Source organism: Helianthus annuus, chromosome 12 (assembly GCF_002127325.2).
Source record: "Helianthus annuus cultivar XRQ/B chromosome 12, HanXRQr2.0-SUNRISE, whole genome shotgun sequence".
NCBI lineage: Eukaryota > Viridiplantae > Streptophyta > Magnoliopsida > Asterales > Asteraceae > Helianthus > Helianthus annuus.
In genome coordinates this window covers 3615017-3636640 of record NC_035444.2, presented here as the reverse complement: position 1 = coordinate 3636640, position 21624 = coordinate 3615017, and the positions used below count along the sequence as shown (strand labels likewise).

At 36.5% G+C, this 21624-nt stretch overlaps 1 protein-coding gene and 1 long non-coding RNA gene across 5 annotated transcripts; one reads left to right on the top strand and one right to left on the bottom strand.

Moving 5' to 3' along the window:
* Positions 1-1945: 1945 nt before the first annotated feature.
* LOC110917982 lies at positions 1946-3552 on the bottom strand. The gene is made up of 3 exons (XR_002580991.1): positions 3105-3552; positions 2253-2357; positions 1946-2134 (listed from the first exon to the last, which is right to left on the bottom strand). It is a non-coding gene; the product is annotated as an uncharacterized LOC110917982 (long non-coding RNA).
* Positions 3553-7276: 3724 nt separating this feature from the next.
* On the top strand, positions 7277-21608 carry LOC118484758 (phospholipase SGR2-like). 4 transcript variants are annotated; one of them, XM_035980729.1, is made up of 21 exons: positions 7279-7859; positions 9445-9545; positions 9670-9864; positions 9966-10121; positions 11026-11097; positions 11180-11332; positions 11978-12028; positions 12554-12724; positions 12801-12950; positions 13035-13100; positions 13633-14004; positions 14323-14383; positions 15055-15155; positions 15237-15309; positions 16713-16815; positions 17015-17108; positions 17850-17912; positions 18903-18942; positions 19027-19130; positions 19783-19829; positions 21094-21608. In XM_035980729.1, the coding sequence occupies exons 1-21, from the start codon at positions 7664-7666 to the stop codon at positions 21332-21334; spliced, it is 2610 nt and encodes an 869-aa protein (XP_035836622.1). In that variant the 5' UTR covers positions 7279-7663; the 3' UTR covers positions 21335-21608. The 4 variants fall into 4 exon arrangements, with proteins under 4 accessions (XP_035836623.1, XP_035836622.1, XP_035836621.1 ...); XM_035980728.1 differs by having other exon boundaries at positions 7281-7859; positions 15058-15155; positions 19024-19130; XM_035980727.1 differs by having other exon boundaries at positions 7281-7859; positions 19024-19130.
* Positions 21609-21624: the final 16 nt, after the last annotated feature.

The following is a 21624-nucleotide window of genomic DNA, read 5'->3' as shown; positions in this document are numbered from 1 at the left end:
AGGAAGATTGACGCTAGTAATCACGTAAAATGTTTATTTTTATAAAATAAAAAAAACTATAATGATACCATAATTAATGCTCGTTTTTGCGGTGTAACTTTTTTTTAGAACATTAACGTACGAAAAAGTTATGAATCAACATAAATAGTGGGGTTATGGAGTTAGCATGGTTATGGAATAGTGGGGTTATGGATTTAGGATGGTAATGGATTTGTGTGGTTAGTAATATTGGGTCAGGTGTTACAAGTTATATTTGGGCCTTATGTTAGAACTCTACATGGGCCGGAATTATTAGTTGATTTGTGGGTCGTTTCGTAGAGCTTATAGTTTGAAAGAAAAAAAAAGAGGAAATTTGTTGAATTTTGGAGTTTTTGCAAAGAAAAAGGGATTAATTTTTCTTAACTTATTTGTTTCTTTGCAAAACTGAAATGCTCGTTGAACGTAACTGAAACAAAATCATGTTATAGTTTTGGATTTGATTCCTCGTGTCGGATATGGGTGATGACTAATTATGTTGATCACTTAATTCAGAAATCTCACATCAGATGAACTAATTTGGGTTCTCACTGTGTGTGATGATAAAATTAGGCGGGTCAATCTTTCTAGTTACTCTGGTTACATGATGATTACTATCGAGTTGGTGTGGTTGATTTTGTCAAGTGTGTTCATGATTCAGTTGAGTGTGTTTGTGATGAAACTGATTGGCCGTTGGACAATTAGTTGAAGATTGAACATTTATTATATGATAATTATAGTAGAGATGATTAGCATTCTTAGTCCTCTTCCAAGTTGGTTATTCCCGAATTAATCTGGAGGCCCTTACCTTGAGGGGGAGATCAGATATGAAAGACATCAGTTAATTGGTGGAGTCATGAAGATACCAGATGAAATCAGACACATCTGTTTAAGAAGAAGATCAAGTTTTGCTAGTTGTACAAAATATCGGACTTCAATTTGTTATTAACTTATCGAACTGAATTTCTTGTCTTTGTGGAAACAGATTTGTTGGATATTGAGCATTGCAATTTCATCCTCTCTATCATATGTTGGTTAAGTCCACTACAAGAAAAATGAGTTTTTAGTACACGCAAAAGCGTCCTAAAATGCTATTTTATAGGACCTTTCATTTAATAGGACCAACGATAAAAGCGTTTCATGTAAAGGGGTCGTAATAAGTCCCGGAACTAAAAAAGCGTCCTAACATCTCAAATAAGATTATGAAACCAATTTTATGGTCGCGTAATATGTCTTTGAAAAACCAAAATAGTGTCCTAAAAACATATTAGGACACTTTTATGATGTTCTAACATGTGCTTACATACTTTTAATCTTTTGATACACTTATAAGCATCCTTAGAAATTAATTGATAGGACCCTCATAATGTAACATTATAGCTAATTTAGTACCAAGAAAAGGGTCCTAATATACCAAATAAGATCATGAAACCAATTTTATGGTCGCATAATATGTCTATAGACAACTTTAATAGCGTACTAAAAAGAACATATTAGGACACTTTTACAATCACTACCAAAAATGCCATCTAGTGGCACACAAAAAGTGCCACAAAAACAAAAAAAATGCCACTAAAGACCATTGTTGGAATGGGCGGCACACAAAAAAGTGCCACTAGAAGCGGTGAGCTAAAGCCTTTTAGTGACACTTTTTTTATCTGCCGCTACAAACTTTTGGGATTTTAGTGGCACTTTTTTGTTTGCCACTATATAGTTTTGAGCTTTTAGTTGTACAAATTAAACGCCACTATAGACATTTATCATATTAGTTTTGATTAATTAAAATCATTATTTATTTACAATATAACATAAAAATAAAAATAAAGGTATAAAATATAGAAAGCATAATATCATAACTTCGATTAGCTTCCAAATGTCTAACAAGTGTCACATTAGGTCTAAATATCTAACATATAAAACAAAAACCTAACAAATATTTAAATAAAAACTCGAAAGTTCATTGTGCTCATAAATAATATCCTCATCAATTGTGTCATTCTTGATGGTTATCACCAACTCCCATTATACAAAGTTTCATATCACGTTCACCATTTGGTCCTTCACCCTCCTTACACTGGTTTGCAACAGATGACTTCCATCTTGCTAAACCAACAGCTCCCTGATTGAACATTGAAGACAAAAAGTATTATTTCTAAATTCCAGATGCACAAGTTAAAGTTTTAAAAATATTAAAAGAAACTAATTAATAGCAACAAGCTTTTTCAAGTGAAATTTACCATGAGAAGAAGCAAGATTCTATAATCATTTGCCAATTGAAACAAAAGTGGAACTAAGATCAAGGGTACATAATAAACTTAAGCCATGGTAGTAGCCATTCCACCCTGTCATGTAAAATCGAAGACATAATTAGTTGCAAAGAGCAAAATATTTAACATGTGAAAGTTGAAATTAGAGTTAGCCATTTTAGCCCATTTAATAAAGAACTAGCAAGTGCACCCGTGCATTGAGCTGGGATCGTGCTATTTGTAAATTTCAAATCTATCTATGATTAGCCATCTTTGAGAATAAAGTAGTACTAACTATAACCATGACGACCTCGTACTTACTTTAACAGTAAATACCGGTACCGAACTATAACCATGACGGTTATCTTTTATACCGAAAAGAGTTATTCTATTCCGGTTACTTTAACGGTAAATACAGATACCGAACTGTAACCATGACTGTTATCTTTTATACCGAAAAGAGTGAACATCAAGTTACCCAAAAAATCATGAACACCTTTACCATGTCAAGTTCTAATTTTCATATAAACATGTATATGTTTTTATTACCATTGATAATTATAAAATCCTACCATTCTAGCATCACATCATCAATTTCATCCCAAACTATTTTAAATCATGGCTTTTATAAAAATCCCTAATCTAAACATTTAATCCTACCATATGAACTTATGTCACATTGTGCGAAGAACTCAGTATTATCCTATTATCAAGAAATTAATAATCATGATGCAAGAAATGCAACTTATGTTATCTCGCTGACATCATTACTTGATAATGGCACAGGTTATTAACTATGTGATTATCATTATAATACAATCAAAGGAATGCAAGAAATCTAACCGATCAACTTGTGAACTGAAGAGTTATACACAGCCATCGTCCCATCTGCTAACATCATCTACCGGAACTGATCGCGGATACAAATCTTCGCCGCTGTGGCCCGGCGGCCACCGCCGCCGTCAGCCACCACCGCTGCCATCACCACAATCGGAGCTACTGTGCCACTGCTTCGCCGATGGCGCCACCGTCGTCGTCTCCCGCTCCTCCAGCCTATCTCTTTCTATTAGTTCAGTCTCTCTCTTTCTCTAATTTCTGGGTGCGTGTACGAAGATGATACCAAAAACAGTGGGTTTCGTGAGTGTGGGTGAGGTAGACATAGAAGAAAGTAGGATGTTTAGGATTGCTTTTCGGTCTGAAAGAGAGGGGCGTCGGAATCCATCTTTGGCCGCCGGGTGTTCTGATCAGACAAAGGAGGGAAATGGGGAAAGGGATTTCGCTATGTGCGACTATAAACAAAAGTGGGTGTTTTGGGTTAAAAAAAATGGTTAAGGGTTTTATCTAAAGAGTAGGGTTTTAGGTTTAGGAAATTGGGTTGGGCCTAGCCTATGAGTATATTCCGTATAATATTAGGAGCCCCGTTGTTAATGAACTGGTCTGTTTGACATAGCACTTAACTATGACGGTAAGTAAATAAATAGGCAAATATGCATGTGTGTGTAACGTGTTCGATTCGGGTTATCATTTAAATGATGCGTTCCTCTCGCCGTAGTTTATTTTTTAATAATAATAATAATAATTATAATAATAATAATGATAATAATAATAATAATAATAATGATGATGATGATAACAAAACTCCCTTTTCTCGATGATCGGGATCGAGAGTAAGGGTTGTCACAACCACTCATCACTACCTCTCACTAGCACCACTCACCAGCCACCACCACTACACACCACCACCACCACCACTCACCACCACCACCACTCACCACCACCACTCATCGGCCACCACCAGTATTCACCACCGCTACCACTCACCGGCCACCACCAGTACTCACCACCACCACCACCACCACTCACCGGCCACCACCACCACTCACCACCACCACTCACCGGCTACCACCACCGCCGGCCACCACCACCTCCGGCCACCACCACCTCCGGCCACCACTCTCCACCACCACCGGCCACCACCACTGCCGGCCACCACCACCACCACTCCCCACAACCTCTCACCACCACCACCACCGACCACCACCACCGGCCACAACAACCACTCACCGGCCACAACCACTACTCACCACCACCACCACCACCACTCACCACCACCACTCACGAGTCAATAACCTAGTGTTATTATAAACTCTAGGGAATAAACGTCCTATAAAACTTATGTTTTACGACTCATATATCAAGTGTCTTACTAAGTTATGTTATAATAGAACTCTAGCGAATAAACGTCCTATAAAACTGATGTTTTATGACTCAAATATCACGTGTCCTATTACAGTGTATTATAATAACACCACAATGATTAAGCGTCCTATAAACGTTAAATTTATAAGACCCAAGTGTCAAGTGTCTTTTTAAGTTATATTATAATAAAACTCTAGCGCATAAGCGTCCTATAAAACTAATGTTTTATGACCCAAATATCAAGTTCCCTATTACGGTATATTATAGTAATACCACAATGATCAAGTGTCCTATAAAGTTTAAATTTATAAGACCCAAGTGTCAAGTGTCCTATTAAGTTAAGTTCTAATATGACTTCGACTAGAAAGGGTCCTAGAACACTAAACATTTATGACTTAACTACAACGTGTCCTATAAAGTTATGTTATAATAGAACCCCAGATGATCAAGTGTCCTAATACAGTACCACATAATGGGACACTAACAATTAAATGTCTTATAAAGTACTCTATTAGGATCTACATTTTAAGTGTCCTATTAAATTATATGATAATAGGACCCCAAAAAAGTATCCATCCTATTAAATAGTTTTTTAGGACACCGGTTTAGTAGAGTATATTATAAAAGGACCCCAAAAGTTCATTAGTCCTATTAAATAGTTTTTTAGGACCCTCTTCTACAAGCGTCCTGCAGAAAAGGTCCTAAAAAGCCATTTTTGTTGTAGTGGTCTGAAGATCAGAGAATCGAGCGTTAATACCTTAAGTGGTTGGTTCGTGTTAGCTTAATTTGGAGGTGGTTACAGTTAAGGAGATAACTATGGTGTTTGATATTGGATTCGTCGGATTTCACAAAACGACCATACAAAATTGATCGACAACAAGTCTTTAATTAGAAGGGTCGAAGATCACAATGCAGATCCAGAAGATCAAGTCTTGCCAAAGAAGAGTGAAGACCTGATATGATCAGTCAAGGGGGAGTATGTTGATGCAGTATTTGTGACCGGTGATTATTAGTGTTGGATGATGTAGCTATCGTGGGCTAATAAAAAACAAGTATTTTGTACTTAAATACCTTAGTAGTATAGGTAAGTAAGGTTCTATCAATAAATTTTAAAAGTTTTATTACAAAGAACTTTTAAAATCAAGTAAAGTTACTTTTTTTATTTTCCTTGTATACGTCTTATAGTATGGATTTAGATAATTGAAGTTAAACCATATAATCAACAAACTAGGGATGAAAATCGAACCTGATCTGATGGATAAACCAGAACCCTGATACATTTGGGGCAAGTTTGGGTCAGGTAAACAAGTAGTTTGGATTAGCTTTTAGCTTTTTAGTGGGTTTAGGATGGGTTTGAGATTTGGTGATATATCCATTACCTAAAAGGCCAAATTCCCAACCGTCCAATCCGATTATATATCTTATGGCTTTTGAGTTTCTTGACGTTTCTCATGCTAACAATTACCAAAAATTAGCTTACCATACACGATTCTTATCATCTATGTATTTGTATACGTTGTAGTTATTTATATATTTTTGAGTAAATTGCCATTTTAGTCCCCGAGTTTTGTCCAAATTTGCCATTTTAGTCCAAATAGTTTTTTTTGCCTCCGGGTCCCTGACTTTTCCCTTTTGTTGCCATTTTGATCACATACACTAACTCCATCCAAAAACTCCATCTTTAACCAAGGGTATTTTGAAGATTTTCATTTTAAATGTTTTCAATTGCCATTTTGATCCAATTCCAAAAAATCAAAAAAATTCCAAACAATTCTAAAAAATCATAAAAATGCTAGAAAAATCCAAAAAATCCGTTTCGGCGCGAACCGTTTCGAACCCGAACCGTTTCGAGCCGAACCGTTTCGACCCGTACCGTTTCGGCCCGAACCGTTTCGAGCCGAACCTTTTCGACGCGAACCGTTTCGACCCGTACCGTTTTGAGCTGAACCGTTTCGACGCGAACCGTTTCTAGCTGAACCGTTTCGAGCCGAACCGTTTCGAGCCGAACCGTTTCAAGCGACGCGAACCGTTTCGACCCGTACCGTTTCGACCCCAATCGTTTCGATGCGAATCGTGCCTCGAAACGGTACGGGTCGAAACGGTTCAGCTCGAAACGGTTCGGTTCGAAACGGTACGGGTCGAAACGGTTCGCGTCGAAACGGTTCAGCTCGAAACGGTTCGGTTCGAAACGGTTCGGCTAGAAACGGTTCGGTTCGAAACGGTTCGGCTCGAAACGGTTCAGCTCGAAACGGTACGGGTCGAAACGGTTCGCGTCGAAACGGCTCGGCTCGAAATGGTTCGGGTCGAAACAGTATGGGTCGAAACGGTTCGCGTCGAAACGGTTCAGCTCGAAATGGTTCGGGTTCGACCCGGTTCGCGCTGAAACGGATTTTTTGTATTTTTTTAGAATTTTTATTATTTTTTAGAATTTTTTGGAATTTGTTTGATTTTTTGGAATTTTTTTGATTTTTTGGAATTGGATCAAAATGGCAATTGAAAACATTTAAAATGAAAATCCCCAAAATACCTCTGGTTAAAGATAGAGTTTTTAGATGGAGTTAGTGTATGTGATTAAAATGGCAATAAAAGGGAAAAGTCAGGGACTCAGAGGAAAAAAAAAACTATTTGGACTAAAATGACAAATTTGGACAAAATTCAGGGACTAAAATGGCAATTTACTCTATATTTTTTTCGTGAAAATGCTAAATATAATTTATTACTAGTTACCCAATAGATATCTGACGGATTTTGATACCCAACGGGTAATTCTTTTAATTAACTGGTTTACCCGAAACCCGCAATATACCCGATAGCCGTAGTTATCCGATAAAACCCGTGCCATCCCAACAACAAACAATCGCAAACCCCCCAAATCAATTCAAACTGCCTGCATCCTTCGTACGCATACCATGCAAGATTCTTCCATTGAACATCAATGTCGATTCGAATGATTTGCCTCCAATTTATCAATATATTAACGCATATCTCTTCATGTTCTTGATTGAAATGGCATCATCAGGCTACCCATATTCGTAACTTACTTCATCAACAAGGAACGTGTCTTCAATCATACCTAGTCTCACACCCACGATTCTTGATTAAATGATTCGAATTTACAACAAAATGGGTGTTTCTTGGTAATGCACGCCACCTGTTTGATGAATTGCCTGAACGAAACCTGAATCTGTATTGGGTCATCTCCAATGGGGGAAACTGATGGGGATAAAGAGGAGAAAAGTAGTGCTGATTTGTTGAAGAATACCGCGTCGAATATAATGAGATTGGCTGATGAAATACATCAGTGTGAGGGGAGAAAGAAGTATCTTGCACACACCAAAAGCCCATCTGATGGGGGTGATGTTAGGTGGTATTTCCGTAAGGTTCCGATGGAGAAAAATGGTGAGTTTGTTGGTAGAATAGTTGTAACAATGTGCCACATTTTATATGTTTTGATAATTTGATCCAAATGGTAAATACTTTTGTAGTTGAAGTAGTTGTTATGCTATACATTGCATTTTGGCCTGAAGTTTTTGAGTTTTTAAGGTTCTAGTTTGGTTAGGGTGTTAGGAATGGAGCGGCAAAGTGGTCGGCAAACGGTTTTGCCGATCGGCAAACACCGCTGCCTACACTTTGTCGTTGCCGACAAACGCTTGGATCGGGGAGGGGAAGCCGACGCGGTGAGGGGAGGAAGGAGAGAGACAGAGGGTGTGTGGGTGGGGTCCATTCCATCTCTCAACCAATCACACCTTTTTCCTTTTTTTTTTAAGTTTACCACTTCACCAAGTGTCTAAACCATTGCCAACACTTTTCACTAAAGTTTAAACACTTTTCACTGATTGACGTGACACACTCTCATTGGTTGATTTTTTAGTTTGCCACTCTCAAGTGTTTAACCACTCCTAACACCCTTATTATTTTGTGGAGTAGCAAACATGGTATTTGGTCTTGATGTCTTAGGAAGTTATCTTTACACCGTTTTTGTGTTGTTTTGTGTTTTTAAGAAGTTCTAGTTTATAAAGATGTTAGATATAAAATTATGAAACTCTAGAGAAATTATTTTTTTGGCGATGAACGATCTCTTATAACTTATTTGGGATCTAATGATTCCTGAAAGACGGAGAACCATTGAAGATGTTAGTCTTACGCAAAAGTAGGGTGTATGAACAACAAGGATAAAGACAGGATATGTTTCATTTCAATGAACAGGACGAATTACATAAGGATAGCAGGTAGAGGGGCAACAAACTGCGCCGCCATCCCCTTCTGAATAGAAAACCCTAATCTACTAAAAACAAAGCCTCGCCCCTGAGGGGTCGAAAATCAGACATTTCCATTTAACTGATAGGATATGTGGTGTATGACATGGTGATTGTTGATATGATTTATGGGTCTTATGTTGTTGGCATTTAGTAGTTTTCCACGTAAGAGTGGACGTTTGGCAAAGCTATGAATAATATTGAAAAACATGTTATAGCACCTTTTCTTGAAGATCATATCGTTTTTCCCGAACATAGTTAGGATCATATTGTTTTCCTATAACTTAGGTAACATCACTTTTAGTAGGTCAACTTATATTTATTCAACTATTGAGACTGTTACGAAGAAGATTATATTTCTAGCAAAATAGCAAGATAAATACAAAAAAGTGATATTAATATGAACAAAGGATCTTGTGTCTATCTCTTTCTCTCTCTCTATATATATATGCATGCACACACATATATAACGAGTTCGCACATCTTTAATAAATTAGCTAGGCGTCAACTTCAAGATTAAATTTTTTTCACGTTATTATTCCACGTCAAAATTCCATGTACTGGTGATATAGTTTGTATACAATTTGTTTTTATTTCAAATTTCAAAATGCCTCGAAATTACAGATTTCCATGTTTGGCGTTATGAATAACTAATTACTTTCCTTAAGGATATTAGCCAAACAATTTATACAATAATGTGTCATCTTGATTCCACTGCTTATGTGCAGAGGTAGCTGCTGCGGTCCCGCGTGCAGAAACAGTAGAGAAAAGTGAATATTTTCGATTTGGTATGAGAGATTCTCTTGCAATAGAAGCATCATTCTTGCAGGTCATACTATAAGTGTTTGCAGTTATTAATGTTCATCATTATTATATAAACACTTCCCTTTATATAAACTTTTGTACCGTAGTATACAAATGAATCATTATATATATATTTGTACATATAACAGCAAGAAGAGAAATTGCTATCTATATGGTGGAAAGAATATGCTGAATGTAGTGACGGTCCAAAAGGGTCACCGGCTTCAGTTTCCAAATCAGATCCGCTGCTAAAACCGTTTCCGTTAGAGGACTCGAAAGCAGCAGAACCGTATTTTAATGAGGAAGAAAGAGTCGGTGTCCCTGTGAAAGGAGGCTTGTATGAGGTAATACGCGGGTTCGGTAACAGGTCTAAATAACAAATTGAAATTGCTTCGTCTAGTTCTTATGTAGATATCTTGGAATCATTTTATTCTTTCAATTGTAGGTAGATTTAGTAAGAAGACATTGTTTTCCTGTTTATTGGGATGGAGATAATCGTCGTGTTTTAAGAGGCCATTGGTTTGCTCGTAAAGGGGGTCTTGATTGGCTGCCACTTCGTGAAGATATTTCCGAACAACTGGAGTTTGCTTATCATAGTAAAGTAAGTTACTCATAACCCATTTATAAGTTCAACTTTTGTTTTATCCTACACCGGTAAAATAAAGAACCTAGCTTCTGGGTTTTAAAAAGTGCGCCTGAGGCGCACCTAGGCGCGAGGCGCACTAAGGCGCAGCCTCTGGGGCTTTTTCGCTCAGCGCCTTGTGTAATTACAAGAAGCGCCCAAAAAGCGCAAATTTTAGGGTTTTTTTGGGGGCTTTTTGGCCTGAGGCGCGCGCCTCATGTATCTGAGGCGTTTAACTGCAAAAAAATGTTGTACCTTGGGTTTTTTGACTTGTACATGTAAGTAAAATGGTATAAAAGCCTTATTTATAGCTATATTTTGGTTAAAGGAAGCTAAAAACCTATGGGATATATAAAATTATATAAACATCTTGCGCCTAAGGTACGAAAAGCCCACCGCTTTTGCGCTTCGCGCCTCAATTTTAGACCTCGTCGCTTTTGTGCGCCTCTCGCTTTTTAAAACCAAGCCTAGCTTCAAAGGAAATGGGTTAAAACTTGAAAGTCATCGTTAAATGCACAAAACCTTGTAAAAAATTCCGACAAGATGTGTTTCAAGTCAACCCGGCCTGTAAAAAGTTACCATTGTGACCCATGATCCTGTTAGGTCTCAAGCGGCGTAGCGGAACCAACACACACGCACAAACGATATAATACGCAGACAGAAAATAAACACGACACGAGATCTTACATGATTCAGTCCCAGTGGGGGGACCTACGTCCACAGGCTGCAACTAAGTTATATCATTAAGCCCAGACAAGTTTTACAATTGCATATGACATGATACACATAGAGAATAATATAGGGTTTTAAGCTTGATGAACAAGAAACCCTAATGGGTCTATAAATATCCGAAATAAATGAAATGATCGTACTTTTTTTGTAGGTTTGGCATCGAAGAACATTTCAACCATCTGGACTATTTGCAGCTCGAGTTGATATGCAAGGGTCTAGTCCTGTATGTTGTTTAATGCAAATTTAATTTAGTTATCATAGCTAGTGTCTATCTTTCGTATTTGCATCTTGCTTGTTGCCTACAGGGGCTTCATGGTCTTTTCACCGGAGAGGATGATACATGGGAGGCTTGGTTAAATGTTGATGCCTCCGGAATCTCGAGCATTGTTAAGTTCGGTGGGAAAGGCGTTAAATTAAGACGTGGTTATGCTCCATCGAAGTCACCAAAGCCGACCCAGGTCTAGATCTATTTCTTATAGTATAACATTTTGAGTAAATTGTCATTTTCGTCCTTGAGGTTTGGCCACATTTGCGACTTTCATCCAAAGGTTTGCTTTTCCGTATCTGTGTCCTCGTGGTTTCAAAATCTTGTCATTTTCGTCCTTGAGGGCCAAACCTCGAGGGACGAAAGTCGCAATAAATTGCGAAACCTTAGGGACGGAAATGGTAAGTTTTTGAAATCCCGAGGACCCAGATGCGAAAAAACAAACCTTTGGATTAAAGTGGCCAAACCTCAGGGATTTATCTAACACTCAACCACAGCGCAAACAATACATTACGAACATTTCAAAACACTAAAAAATTCCTATTTACTTATTCCATAGTAAATAAGATAAAACCACTTACTGCCTTTTCACTAAAGAAACGTTAAGAAAATTATGTGCTGTGATGATTGACTGTAATAACATATTAACATTGTTATCCTATTCGTTTATCTAGTGAAACAGATTGTTTTGAATGATTGACTTTTTATTAATTTATTAATCATAAACTTGGTATATACGATATTTTTATTGTTCTGAGAGTGTAGCTTTGATATTTTGAAAATTTAAAATTATATTTAATATATGTGTGTATCTTAACTAATAGATTCTAATTTGTAGGATGAGTTACGACAACAAAAGGAGGAAGAAATGGATGATTACTGTTCCCAGGTAAAACTCTGAAACTTTTTCATACAATCTCACTTATAATAGACTTGGTTTTAAAAAGCGAGAGGCGCACAAAAGCGACGAGGTCTAAAATTGAGGCGTGAAGCGCAAAGCGCAAAAGCGGTGGGCTTTTCTTCCCCAAGGCGCAAGATGTTTATATAATTTTTTTATATATCCCATACATATCCCATAGGTTTTTAGCTTCCTTTAACCAAAATATAGCTATAAGCAAGTATTTTATACCATTTTAATTACATGTACAAGTCAAAAAACCCAAGGTACAACATTTTTATGCAGTAAAATGCCTACGGTACATGAGGCGCACGCCTCAGGCCAAAAAGCCCACAAAAAAACATCAAAAAATGCGCTTTTTGGTCGCTTCCTGTAATTACACAAGGCGAGAAGCAAAAAAGCCCCAGGCCCTGGGCCTTGCGCCTAGGGGGCGCTTTTTAAAACCAAGATAACAGAGATTCTTTCTGTTAAAACATCATTATATCTTTTTTTCTTTTGATTTTTAATTTATTTAAGGTTCCAGTTCGGCATCTAGTGTTCATGGTTCATGGTATCGGTCAAAGGTTAGAAAAAGCGAATCTAGTCGATGATGTCGGCATTTTCCGCCATATTACCGCCAGCCTTGCTGAACAACATTTGACATCGTACCAACGTAGAACTCAGCGGATTCTTTTCATTCCATGTCAGGTTTGTAATTGTATTTACCAAAACATGAATTTTTGTGAAATTGTTATCTTTGATGTGACGGGATTTGTGTTACTAGTGGAGGAAAAGTTTAAAGCTTAGTGGTGAATCTGCTGTAGAAAAATGTACATTACCTGGTGTACGTGGATTACGTGTAACTTTAAGTGCGACGGTTCATGATGTTTTATACTACATGAGCCCCATCTACTGCCAAGATATTATTGATTCGGTATGTTTTAATCAATAACATACGTTATTCTATAAGTTATATAATGTGATATTTTACTTAGTGATACAATGGAGTTTTGGGCAGGTTTCGAATCAATTAAATAAGTTATATTTAAAGTTTCTTAAGAGGAATCCTGGTTACGATGGGAAGGTGAGTGGTTGGTATAGCCGTATAGATCATGCACTTAATTATACTTCATTAATTTTTGTAAACTGCCATTTTGGTCCCTGTGGTTTGGTCACTTTTGCCACTTTAGTCCAAAACTCAAACATTTTGCATTTGGGTCCCTGTGGTTTCAGTTTTATTGCCATTTTGGTCCAAAAATGAAATCAGATCATATTTGTCTTATAAAATCCTGCAATTTTGTCATTTTCCTCAGGGGTAAATCAGGTCATATTTGTCTTATAAAAATATGGTATTTATTTATAAAAGAGAAATGATCATTTTGCCCCTGCGGAAAATGACAAAATAGCAGGATTTTATAAGGCAAATAGATTTTATAAGGCAAATATGACCTGATTTCATTTTTGGACCAAAATGGCAATAAAACTGAAACCACAGGGACCCAGATGCAAAAAGTTTGAGTTTTGGATTAAAGTGGCAAAAGTGACCAAATCACAGGGACCAAAATGGCAGTTTACTCTTAATTTTTTTATAATTTAAAGTTGACGAAATTGCGCAGGTTTCTTTATACGGTCATTCTTTAGGAAGTGTTCTTTCTTACGACATTCTTTGTCATCAAGAAACTTTGACTTCACCGTTTCCAATGGAATGGATTTACAAGGATAAGATTAAGTACGAAAGTTGTACACCGAATGACATGAAATCATCTGGTCATGATTCACGGGGCAAGAATTTCAATGATATTGTCACGTTGGATCAAGTTGGTCTTGGAGTTGACCGTGGTCAAAGTGAAACGGTGTCTGGGGAGGAAGATGGCCCGGATGATTGCAAAAAAATCGATGGTGAAGTTTTAGCTTGTGGCTTGGATCAAACCGATGAGGATGTATATCGGCATGATGAAAATACCACAGTTAACTCACTGAGGGATGAGGTAACCAAATATTAATATTGAGTAAAGTACACGCATGGTCCCTGTGGTTTGCACTTTGTTACGCATTTAATCCCCATCTAACAAATCTAAAGTTTTTAGCAGCTCCAAGTTAGGGACTAAATGCGTTACAAAGTACAAACCACGAGGACCATCCATGTACTTTTGGCAAAAGTTGGGGACTGAATTTGTTACAAAAGGCAAACCATAGGAACCATGTGTTTACTTTTGGAAAGCTTGGGACCAAATCCAAAATTTTGGTCAACCACAGGGACCATCCGTGTACTTTACTCATTAATCTTCCATTTGTAAAAAATGCAGATTGACCGTTTGAATGCCAGAATTAAAGAGCTAGAATCAAAGAAGGCTGAAGGTGGTCAAGGTACATTTAGACTCTGATGAATAATGATAATTTGTTTAGAATGATCGGTATCGGTTATTTAGAAGACCTAGTTTATTATTATATGGAATATTGGATTTTAATAATCCTAACTATTCGCCGTTGGCCGCCAACAGTCCCAACTTTAAAAATAACCACTGACAGTCCTAACTTTTAACCTATTGGCCTCCAATAGACCCTGACTAATAGAACCCTAACGTCGTTAGTCTCCAGTCGCTCGCTGGAAAAACGTTTTTTGTCCGGAAAACTCAACATTTGTCCCGAACCTCTTTATAACCTTATTATGGACCTTTGGGAACCTTTTTCTAGTAAAAGCCCCAACTATTAAAGACGCCGGAAAACTCATTTTTCGCCGGAAAACTCAACTTTTTGGCCGGAAAATTCAGCATTTTCGTCCCAAACCTCTTTGTAACCTTAGATCGGACCTTTAGAAACCTTTATCTGAATGAATACGGTTTTCCGGCGACCGGAGACTAACGGCGTTAGGGTTCTGTTAGTCAGGATCCATTGGTGGCCAATATGTCAATAGTTGAGACTGCCAGTGGTTATTTTTGATGTTGGGACTCTTGGTGGCCAACGGCGAATAGTTGGGATTATTAAAATCCAATATTCCTTATTATATTAAGATAGTAATTTGGTAATCATAATTACTGCAGTGGAAAATGAAAGTGTTTCCAAAGGTTCTTCATGTCACCAAAATGAGACACTAAAGAGTTACACGCCCCTTATAAAGTACACAAAGTTGGAATTCAAGGTAAATATCTATCAACTTGTTTGTTGAACGTTTTTAATATATATTTAATTTGGTCATAATTATATTTTAATTTCATGCCAGGTTGATACATTCTTTGCTGTGGGGTCTCCTCTTGGTGTGTTTCTTTCCCTTCGTAACGTCCGTATAGGAATCGGTAAACTCTTTTTTCTCTTAATTTGAAATATGTTTTTATATATTTAGCCCTTATATTAATTTATGGAAAATCGGATTTTAACATATTGTCCGACAACAGTAACAACTAAAGAAATGTTTTGTGACAGTCCGAACTTTTAACCTATTTTCCCTTGGTGATCCCATACTAACTAAAAGTTAACCCTGTTAGTTTTTGCTGATGTGGATCGCTTATGTGCCAAAAAGTCAAAGTTTTGCTGAGGAGCCTGACGTGAAGTGCTTATGTGGCAAATAATTCATGTGGACTACTTATGTGGCAAAGTTTTGATGATGTGGACGGCTTATGTGGCAGCCTACGTCAGCAAAAACTATCTGGGTTAACTTTTAGTTAACATGAGATCACTGAGGGAAAATAGGTTAAAAGTTGGGACTGTCACCGGCCAATAAGTTAAAGTTGGGATTATTAAAAGAGTAAAGAGTTAATTACTGTTTTCGTCCCTGTGGTTTGTCAAAAATCACTATTTCAGTCCATTAGTTTAAAAATTGCGATTTCAGTCCCTATGGTTTCACTTTCGTAACCATTTCAGTCCCTGTGGTTTCACTTTTGTAACCATTTCAATCCATTTTTCTGTTAAGTACAGGGACTAAAATGGTTACGAGGTGGACTGAAATGGTTACGAAAGTGAAACCACAAGAACTGAAATCGCAATTTTTAAACTAATGGACTGAAATAGTGATTTTTGACAAACCATAGGGACGAAAACAGTAATTAACTCAAGAGTAAATTACAAAAACCGTCCTTATTGTATGTCACTTATTGCAAACTGTGTCCTTTGTCTTCAATAATTACAGAAAACGTATTCGATGTTTGCAAACCCTTGCAAGTTATGTCCTTTAGACCTAACTCAGTTAATTTTTGTGGTTAAATCTGACTAAATGGACCCCACATGAGAGTATTTTTGTGGTTAAACTAACCAAATGGACCTCACATGAGAGTAAAATGACCAAAATACCCCCATGTGGGGTCCATTTGGTCAGATTTAACCACAAAAAATTAACTGAGTTGGGGCTAAAGGACATAACTTGCAAGGGTTTGCAAACATTGAGTACGTTTTCTGTAATTATTGAAGATAAAGGACACAGCTTGCAATAAGTCACATACATAAAGGACGATTTTTGTAATTTACTGTTATTAAAATCCAATTTTTCTTAATGCATGATGTTTCTTTAGTCAGTTTGTTACACATAGAATAAGTTTGTGGCAAAATAACCTACATCTTTCATTTTGTTTTTTCAAATATGTTTTTTTTCTTTTGAAATATGCATAACGATTCTTCCGTCAATTATTTGCCCAATATACAGTTGTTATTTCGCATACGATTCAATAGATAAAAGTCCATAATTTTTGGATCTTTATTTCCGCAGGGAAAGGAAAAGACTATTGGGATAATGAAAATATAATTGAAGAAATGCCATCTTGTCGGCAGATGTTCAACATTTTTCATCCTTTCGACCCTGTGGCATATAGGTAGCTCCGATCCCATTTACATATAAACGGGTTGATTTCGTTTATGTTTCTAACGGGTCAAATGGGTTGACAGTTATTCGAGCTGCACTACAATGCATAAAACCTACTATGTGTATTTAATATAGAAGTTAGATAATTATTTTAATAATATAGTTTTTATAGTCATAACCACACTAAAAGAGTTGCCCCTTTTTGACAGAGTCGAACCACTTGTTTGTAGAGATTATTTCAACACGCGCCCGGTCATTATCCCGTATCATAAAGGTGGAAAACGATTGCATATCGGATTTCAGGTGGGGCCTATATAGTGGTACAACTTGTACCTATTTACTTGAGTAAAGTACACGGATGGTCCCTACGGTTAAACAAAATTTTGGATTTAGTCCCTAGTTTTTCAAAAGTACATGGATGGTCCTAGTGGTTTGCACTTTGTAACGTATTCAGTCCCCAACTTTTGCCAAAAGTACACGGATGGTCCTTGTAGTTTGCACTTTGTAATGCATTTAGTCCCCAATGTTTAGTGACTAAATGCGTTACAAGGTGCATACCACAGGGACCATCCATGTCCTTTTGGCAAAAGTTGGGGACTAAATGCATTACAAAGTACAAACCACAGGGATCATCCGTGTACTTTAAAAAAGTTGGGGACTAAATCCAAAATTTTTGATAACCACAGGGACCATCCGTGTACTTTACTCTATTTACTTATTAATAAGTTGAGTTGGTTGTGTTTTATCTCTAACATCTAAATTATAAAAGATTATATAGAAGGCGAACAAGTCAAATGAGTCGGGTAAACATGTTGAAAGTCGCCCAAAGTCTTCAAGTATATAACTATACAACCTCCTTAATCTTTTTCTATTAAAATATTTAGATCATTTTTGTAGTAATATCATGTTCATAAATATAATATAATTAACACAAATTCAGTTATAAACTTATAAAAAATGTTCATAAAACGATCGTGGGCCCAACCTGACCATTTTGCCACCTGTAGGTAGTAACATTCAATGTGATATTGCTTAATGATTCAGGAATTTGTAGAAGACGTTGCATCAAGTTCCCACGGGGTAATGGAGCGCATGAGTTCTGTAAAGGTATGTATACCGGATTTGATTCAATTTATGTTTGTCAAATAATGAGTTATTGACTTTATGAACAATCGTTGGTGGATTTTTGTTACAACAAATCATGGTTTTTGAAAAAAACTCAATGGAACACTACTTTTGAAATGTTTATTTTAGATATATGTGCACAACTTATTATAGACTAAATTGCAATTTATGACCATTATGCCCTCATGTGAGTGGCACATGTTAAGAGTTAACAAAAAAAAAATTAACAGGGTTAGGGCATAAGGACACCGTCTGATGAGAAAGAGTAACATAAAGGACATCCGGTGTAATTTCGTTAGTTAAAGGACAACACCTGCAATTTGGCCAAAACTTAAAGGACGTAAATTGCAATTTAATCTTTATTATATCAACTCACTCTTGAAAATACAATGTTTGTATACATTTTTTTTGCTAGCATGATGGTTAGTCTTCAACTAATACCCAAGCATGATACCATGATGGTACAAAAAGTCAAGCACGTGTCACATTTAGTTTCATTCTAATATAATGTGTTATTCTTCCCTAATGTTACATTAATTTTGTCATCATCATCATACTCAGTAAATTCCACCAATAGCAAAGCAAAGGTAGGGTCTGAGGAGGGTAAGATGTAGACAGCCTTACCTCTACCCCGTAGGAATAGAGAGGCTGCTTCCAGTGAGACCTCCGGCTCGATAGTAGTTTTGCATCAAGCCTTGGACATAAGGCACATAACACTCAGCAATCGGGACAAAGACCAATTAGTGCATGTACCCTTTTGTCTTTCGGCTATCAACGCCACCACATGATGCATGATTAACCGTCCTCAGCTTTTAACGTTATTTTCACGAAATTAGTAAAATAACGTTAAAATTAGTGCACTTTCACTTTTCCCTAATGTTACACTAATTTTGTATGATAACTAATTTGGATACTTGTTACTTTATGGTCAAGTGAATTATGAACCATTATTGAACTTCTTACCTTTTGTAGGGAAAAATGCTGGCCCTATTGGATGGTGATGTTGTTGGAGGTACCTTAAGTGTACATATTTATTGTGTTGAACATATTATTTATTAATATATAAATAAATATGCATTTTGTTTATGCTCAGAAGAGACGACACCAGAAGAACCAGAAGTAGTGGAAAGATCATATGGTTCAATAATGCTGGAGACGTTAACAGGGAGTGAAGATGGGCGAATCGATCATGTTCTTCAAGTATGAATTCTTAATTTTTTTTAGAGTGAATTTCAAGGATTGTCCTTTAAGCGCTGTCCTTTATGTTCAAAATTGACGAGTTTTGTCCTTTATGTTTTCATATCATACACGTTTTGTCTTTTAGGCCTAACCCAGTTAGTTTTTTCAGTTAAATTTGGTCATGTGCTTTGCACATGAGGGCATTTTTGTCAGTTCAAAGGTTGCAGAAGCTCTGCGCTGTAAATCTGCCGTTGAACTTACCATTGAATTGACAAAAATGCCCTCATGTGCAAAGCATATGACCGAATTTAACTGAAAAAACTAACTGGGTTAGGCCTAAAGGACAAAACGTGTATGATATGAAAACATAAAGGACAAAACTCGTCAATTTTGAATATAAAGGACAACGCCTGAAAATGGGTATAAAGATAAAACACAATTCTTAAAATTCACTCTTTTTTTATTAGTCTTTTGATAGAGATTCTTAACTAATTTTCTGGATCAAGCCTCAATTCAAGAAATTCGTCTTAAATTGGTTTTCGATTAAATTTCAAACATGGCTCGTGCGTGTATATAATCTGTCTCATGCTTTCTATAAGTGTTGCTTTTGATGATTCAAATTAATAAAAGCTTTAAGTTACTTGACTTTCTCTTTTTAAATTACTCAATTCAGGATAAAACATTTCAACATCAATACATTTCCGCCGTGGGAGCACATACGTAAGTATTTATCAATTTTGAAATGATCAAGAAATTAATTTTTAGAGGAAAATGTCATTTTGTCCACGGGGTTTTCGTCAAGGTTTGTTTTTCCGCATCTGGATCCAAAAGGTTTGAAATCTTGCCATTCACATCCGGCTCGTTAACTCCATCTATTTTTCTTCATTAAGTCAGGGGTATCTCTGTCTTTTTTTTTACTTAAAGGGAAATTCAGTCTTTTTCATGGGTTCAATCTTTTTACATAAAGTGAAAAAGACCGAATTGCCCTTTAAGTTAACAAAAAATACGGAAATACCCTTGACTTAACGGTTTGAAATCCAAAAGGTTTGTTTTTCCGCATCTGGATCCAAAAGGTTTGAAATCTTGCCATTCACATCCGGCTCGTTAACTCCATCTATTTTTCTTCATTAAGTCAGGGGTATCTCTGTCTTTTTTTTTACTTAAAGGGAAATTCAGTCTTTTTCATGGGTTCAATCTTTTTACATAAAGTGAAAAAGACCGAATTGCCCTTTAAGTTAACAAAAAATACGGAAATACCCTTGACTTAACGGTTTGAAATCCAAAAGGTTTGTTTTTCCGCATCTGGATCCAAAAGGTTTGAAATCTTGCCATTCACATCCGGCTCGTTAACTCCATCTATTTTTCTTCATTAAGTCAGGGGTATCTCTGTCTTTTTTTTTACTTAAAGGGAAATTCAGTCTTTTTCATGGGTTCAATCTTTTTACATAAAGTGAAAAAGACCGAATTGCCCTTTAAGTTAACAAAAAATACGGAAATACCCTTGACTTAACGGTTTGAAATCCAAAAGGTTTGTTTTTCCGCATCTGGATCCAAAAGGTTTGAAATCTTGCCATTCACATCCGGCTCGTTAACTCCATCTATTTTTCTTCATTAAGTCAGGGGTATCTCTGTCTTTTTTTTTACTTAAAGGGAAATTCAGTCTTTTTCATGGGTTCAATCTTTTTACATAAAGTGAAAAAGACCGAATTGCCCTTTAAGTTAACAGAAAATACAGAAATACCCTTGACTTAACGGAGAAAATGGATGGAGTTAACAGGCCGGATGAAAATGGCAAGCTTTCAAACCTTTTGGATCTAGACGCAAAAAAAAAAAAAGAAACCTTTGGACGAAAGTCGCAAAACTGGCCAAATCTCAGGGACGGAAATGGCATTTTATTCTATTTTTTAATTATTTTTTCGTATTTCCGTAGCATATATATATATCTATCTTTCATAACTTGTAGATGTTCTTTTGATTTTGACAGAAATTATTGGAAGGACCTCGATACTGCATTATTCGTGTTAAAACATTTATATCGCGACATACCAGAGGAACCCGAAGCACCAGATGAATTCATGGAAAATGAATCAAATGACGGAAATAGTGACTGGAACGGGTGGTATGATACTGAAGAGTTAGCTGAGGAAGATCTCCCTTTAACCTTTTCGAATATTAAGTCTGTGAAAAGGTTCACTAGGAGAGCCAAAAGTTTTATTGGTCCCTAACTTTTTTACTTGTATAAATGCCGTAAAAACATTGTAGTTTGCAAGAATGAAGGATTTTAGACGAATTATCATAAGATTAATTAACCATAAATTTATTTGAAAAAAAAAAACGCTCATTCTTGAGAACTGTAGTGTCGTTATTGCATTTTAACAAGAGCAATTGATCGTTTGCAACAGAAATACGAGTACGATTGTCAAAAAGTCGATTGTGGCTTTTGCAAAGATGCTTGTACAGTATGTAATATAGGTTTATTTATCCAGGATTGTACATGTTTTTTTTTTTTTTTTTG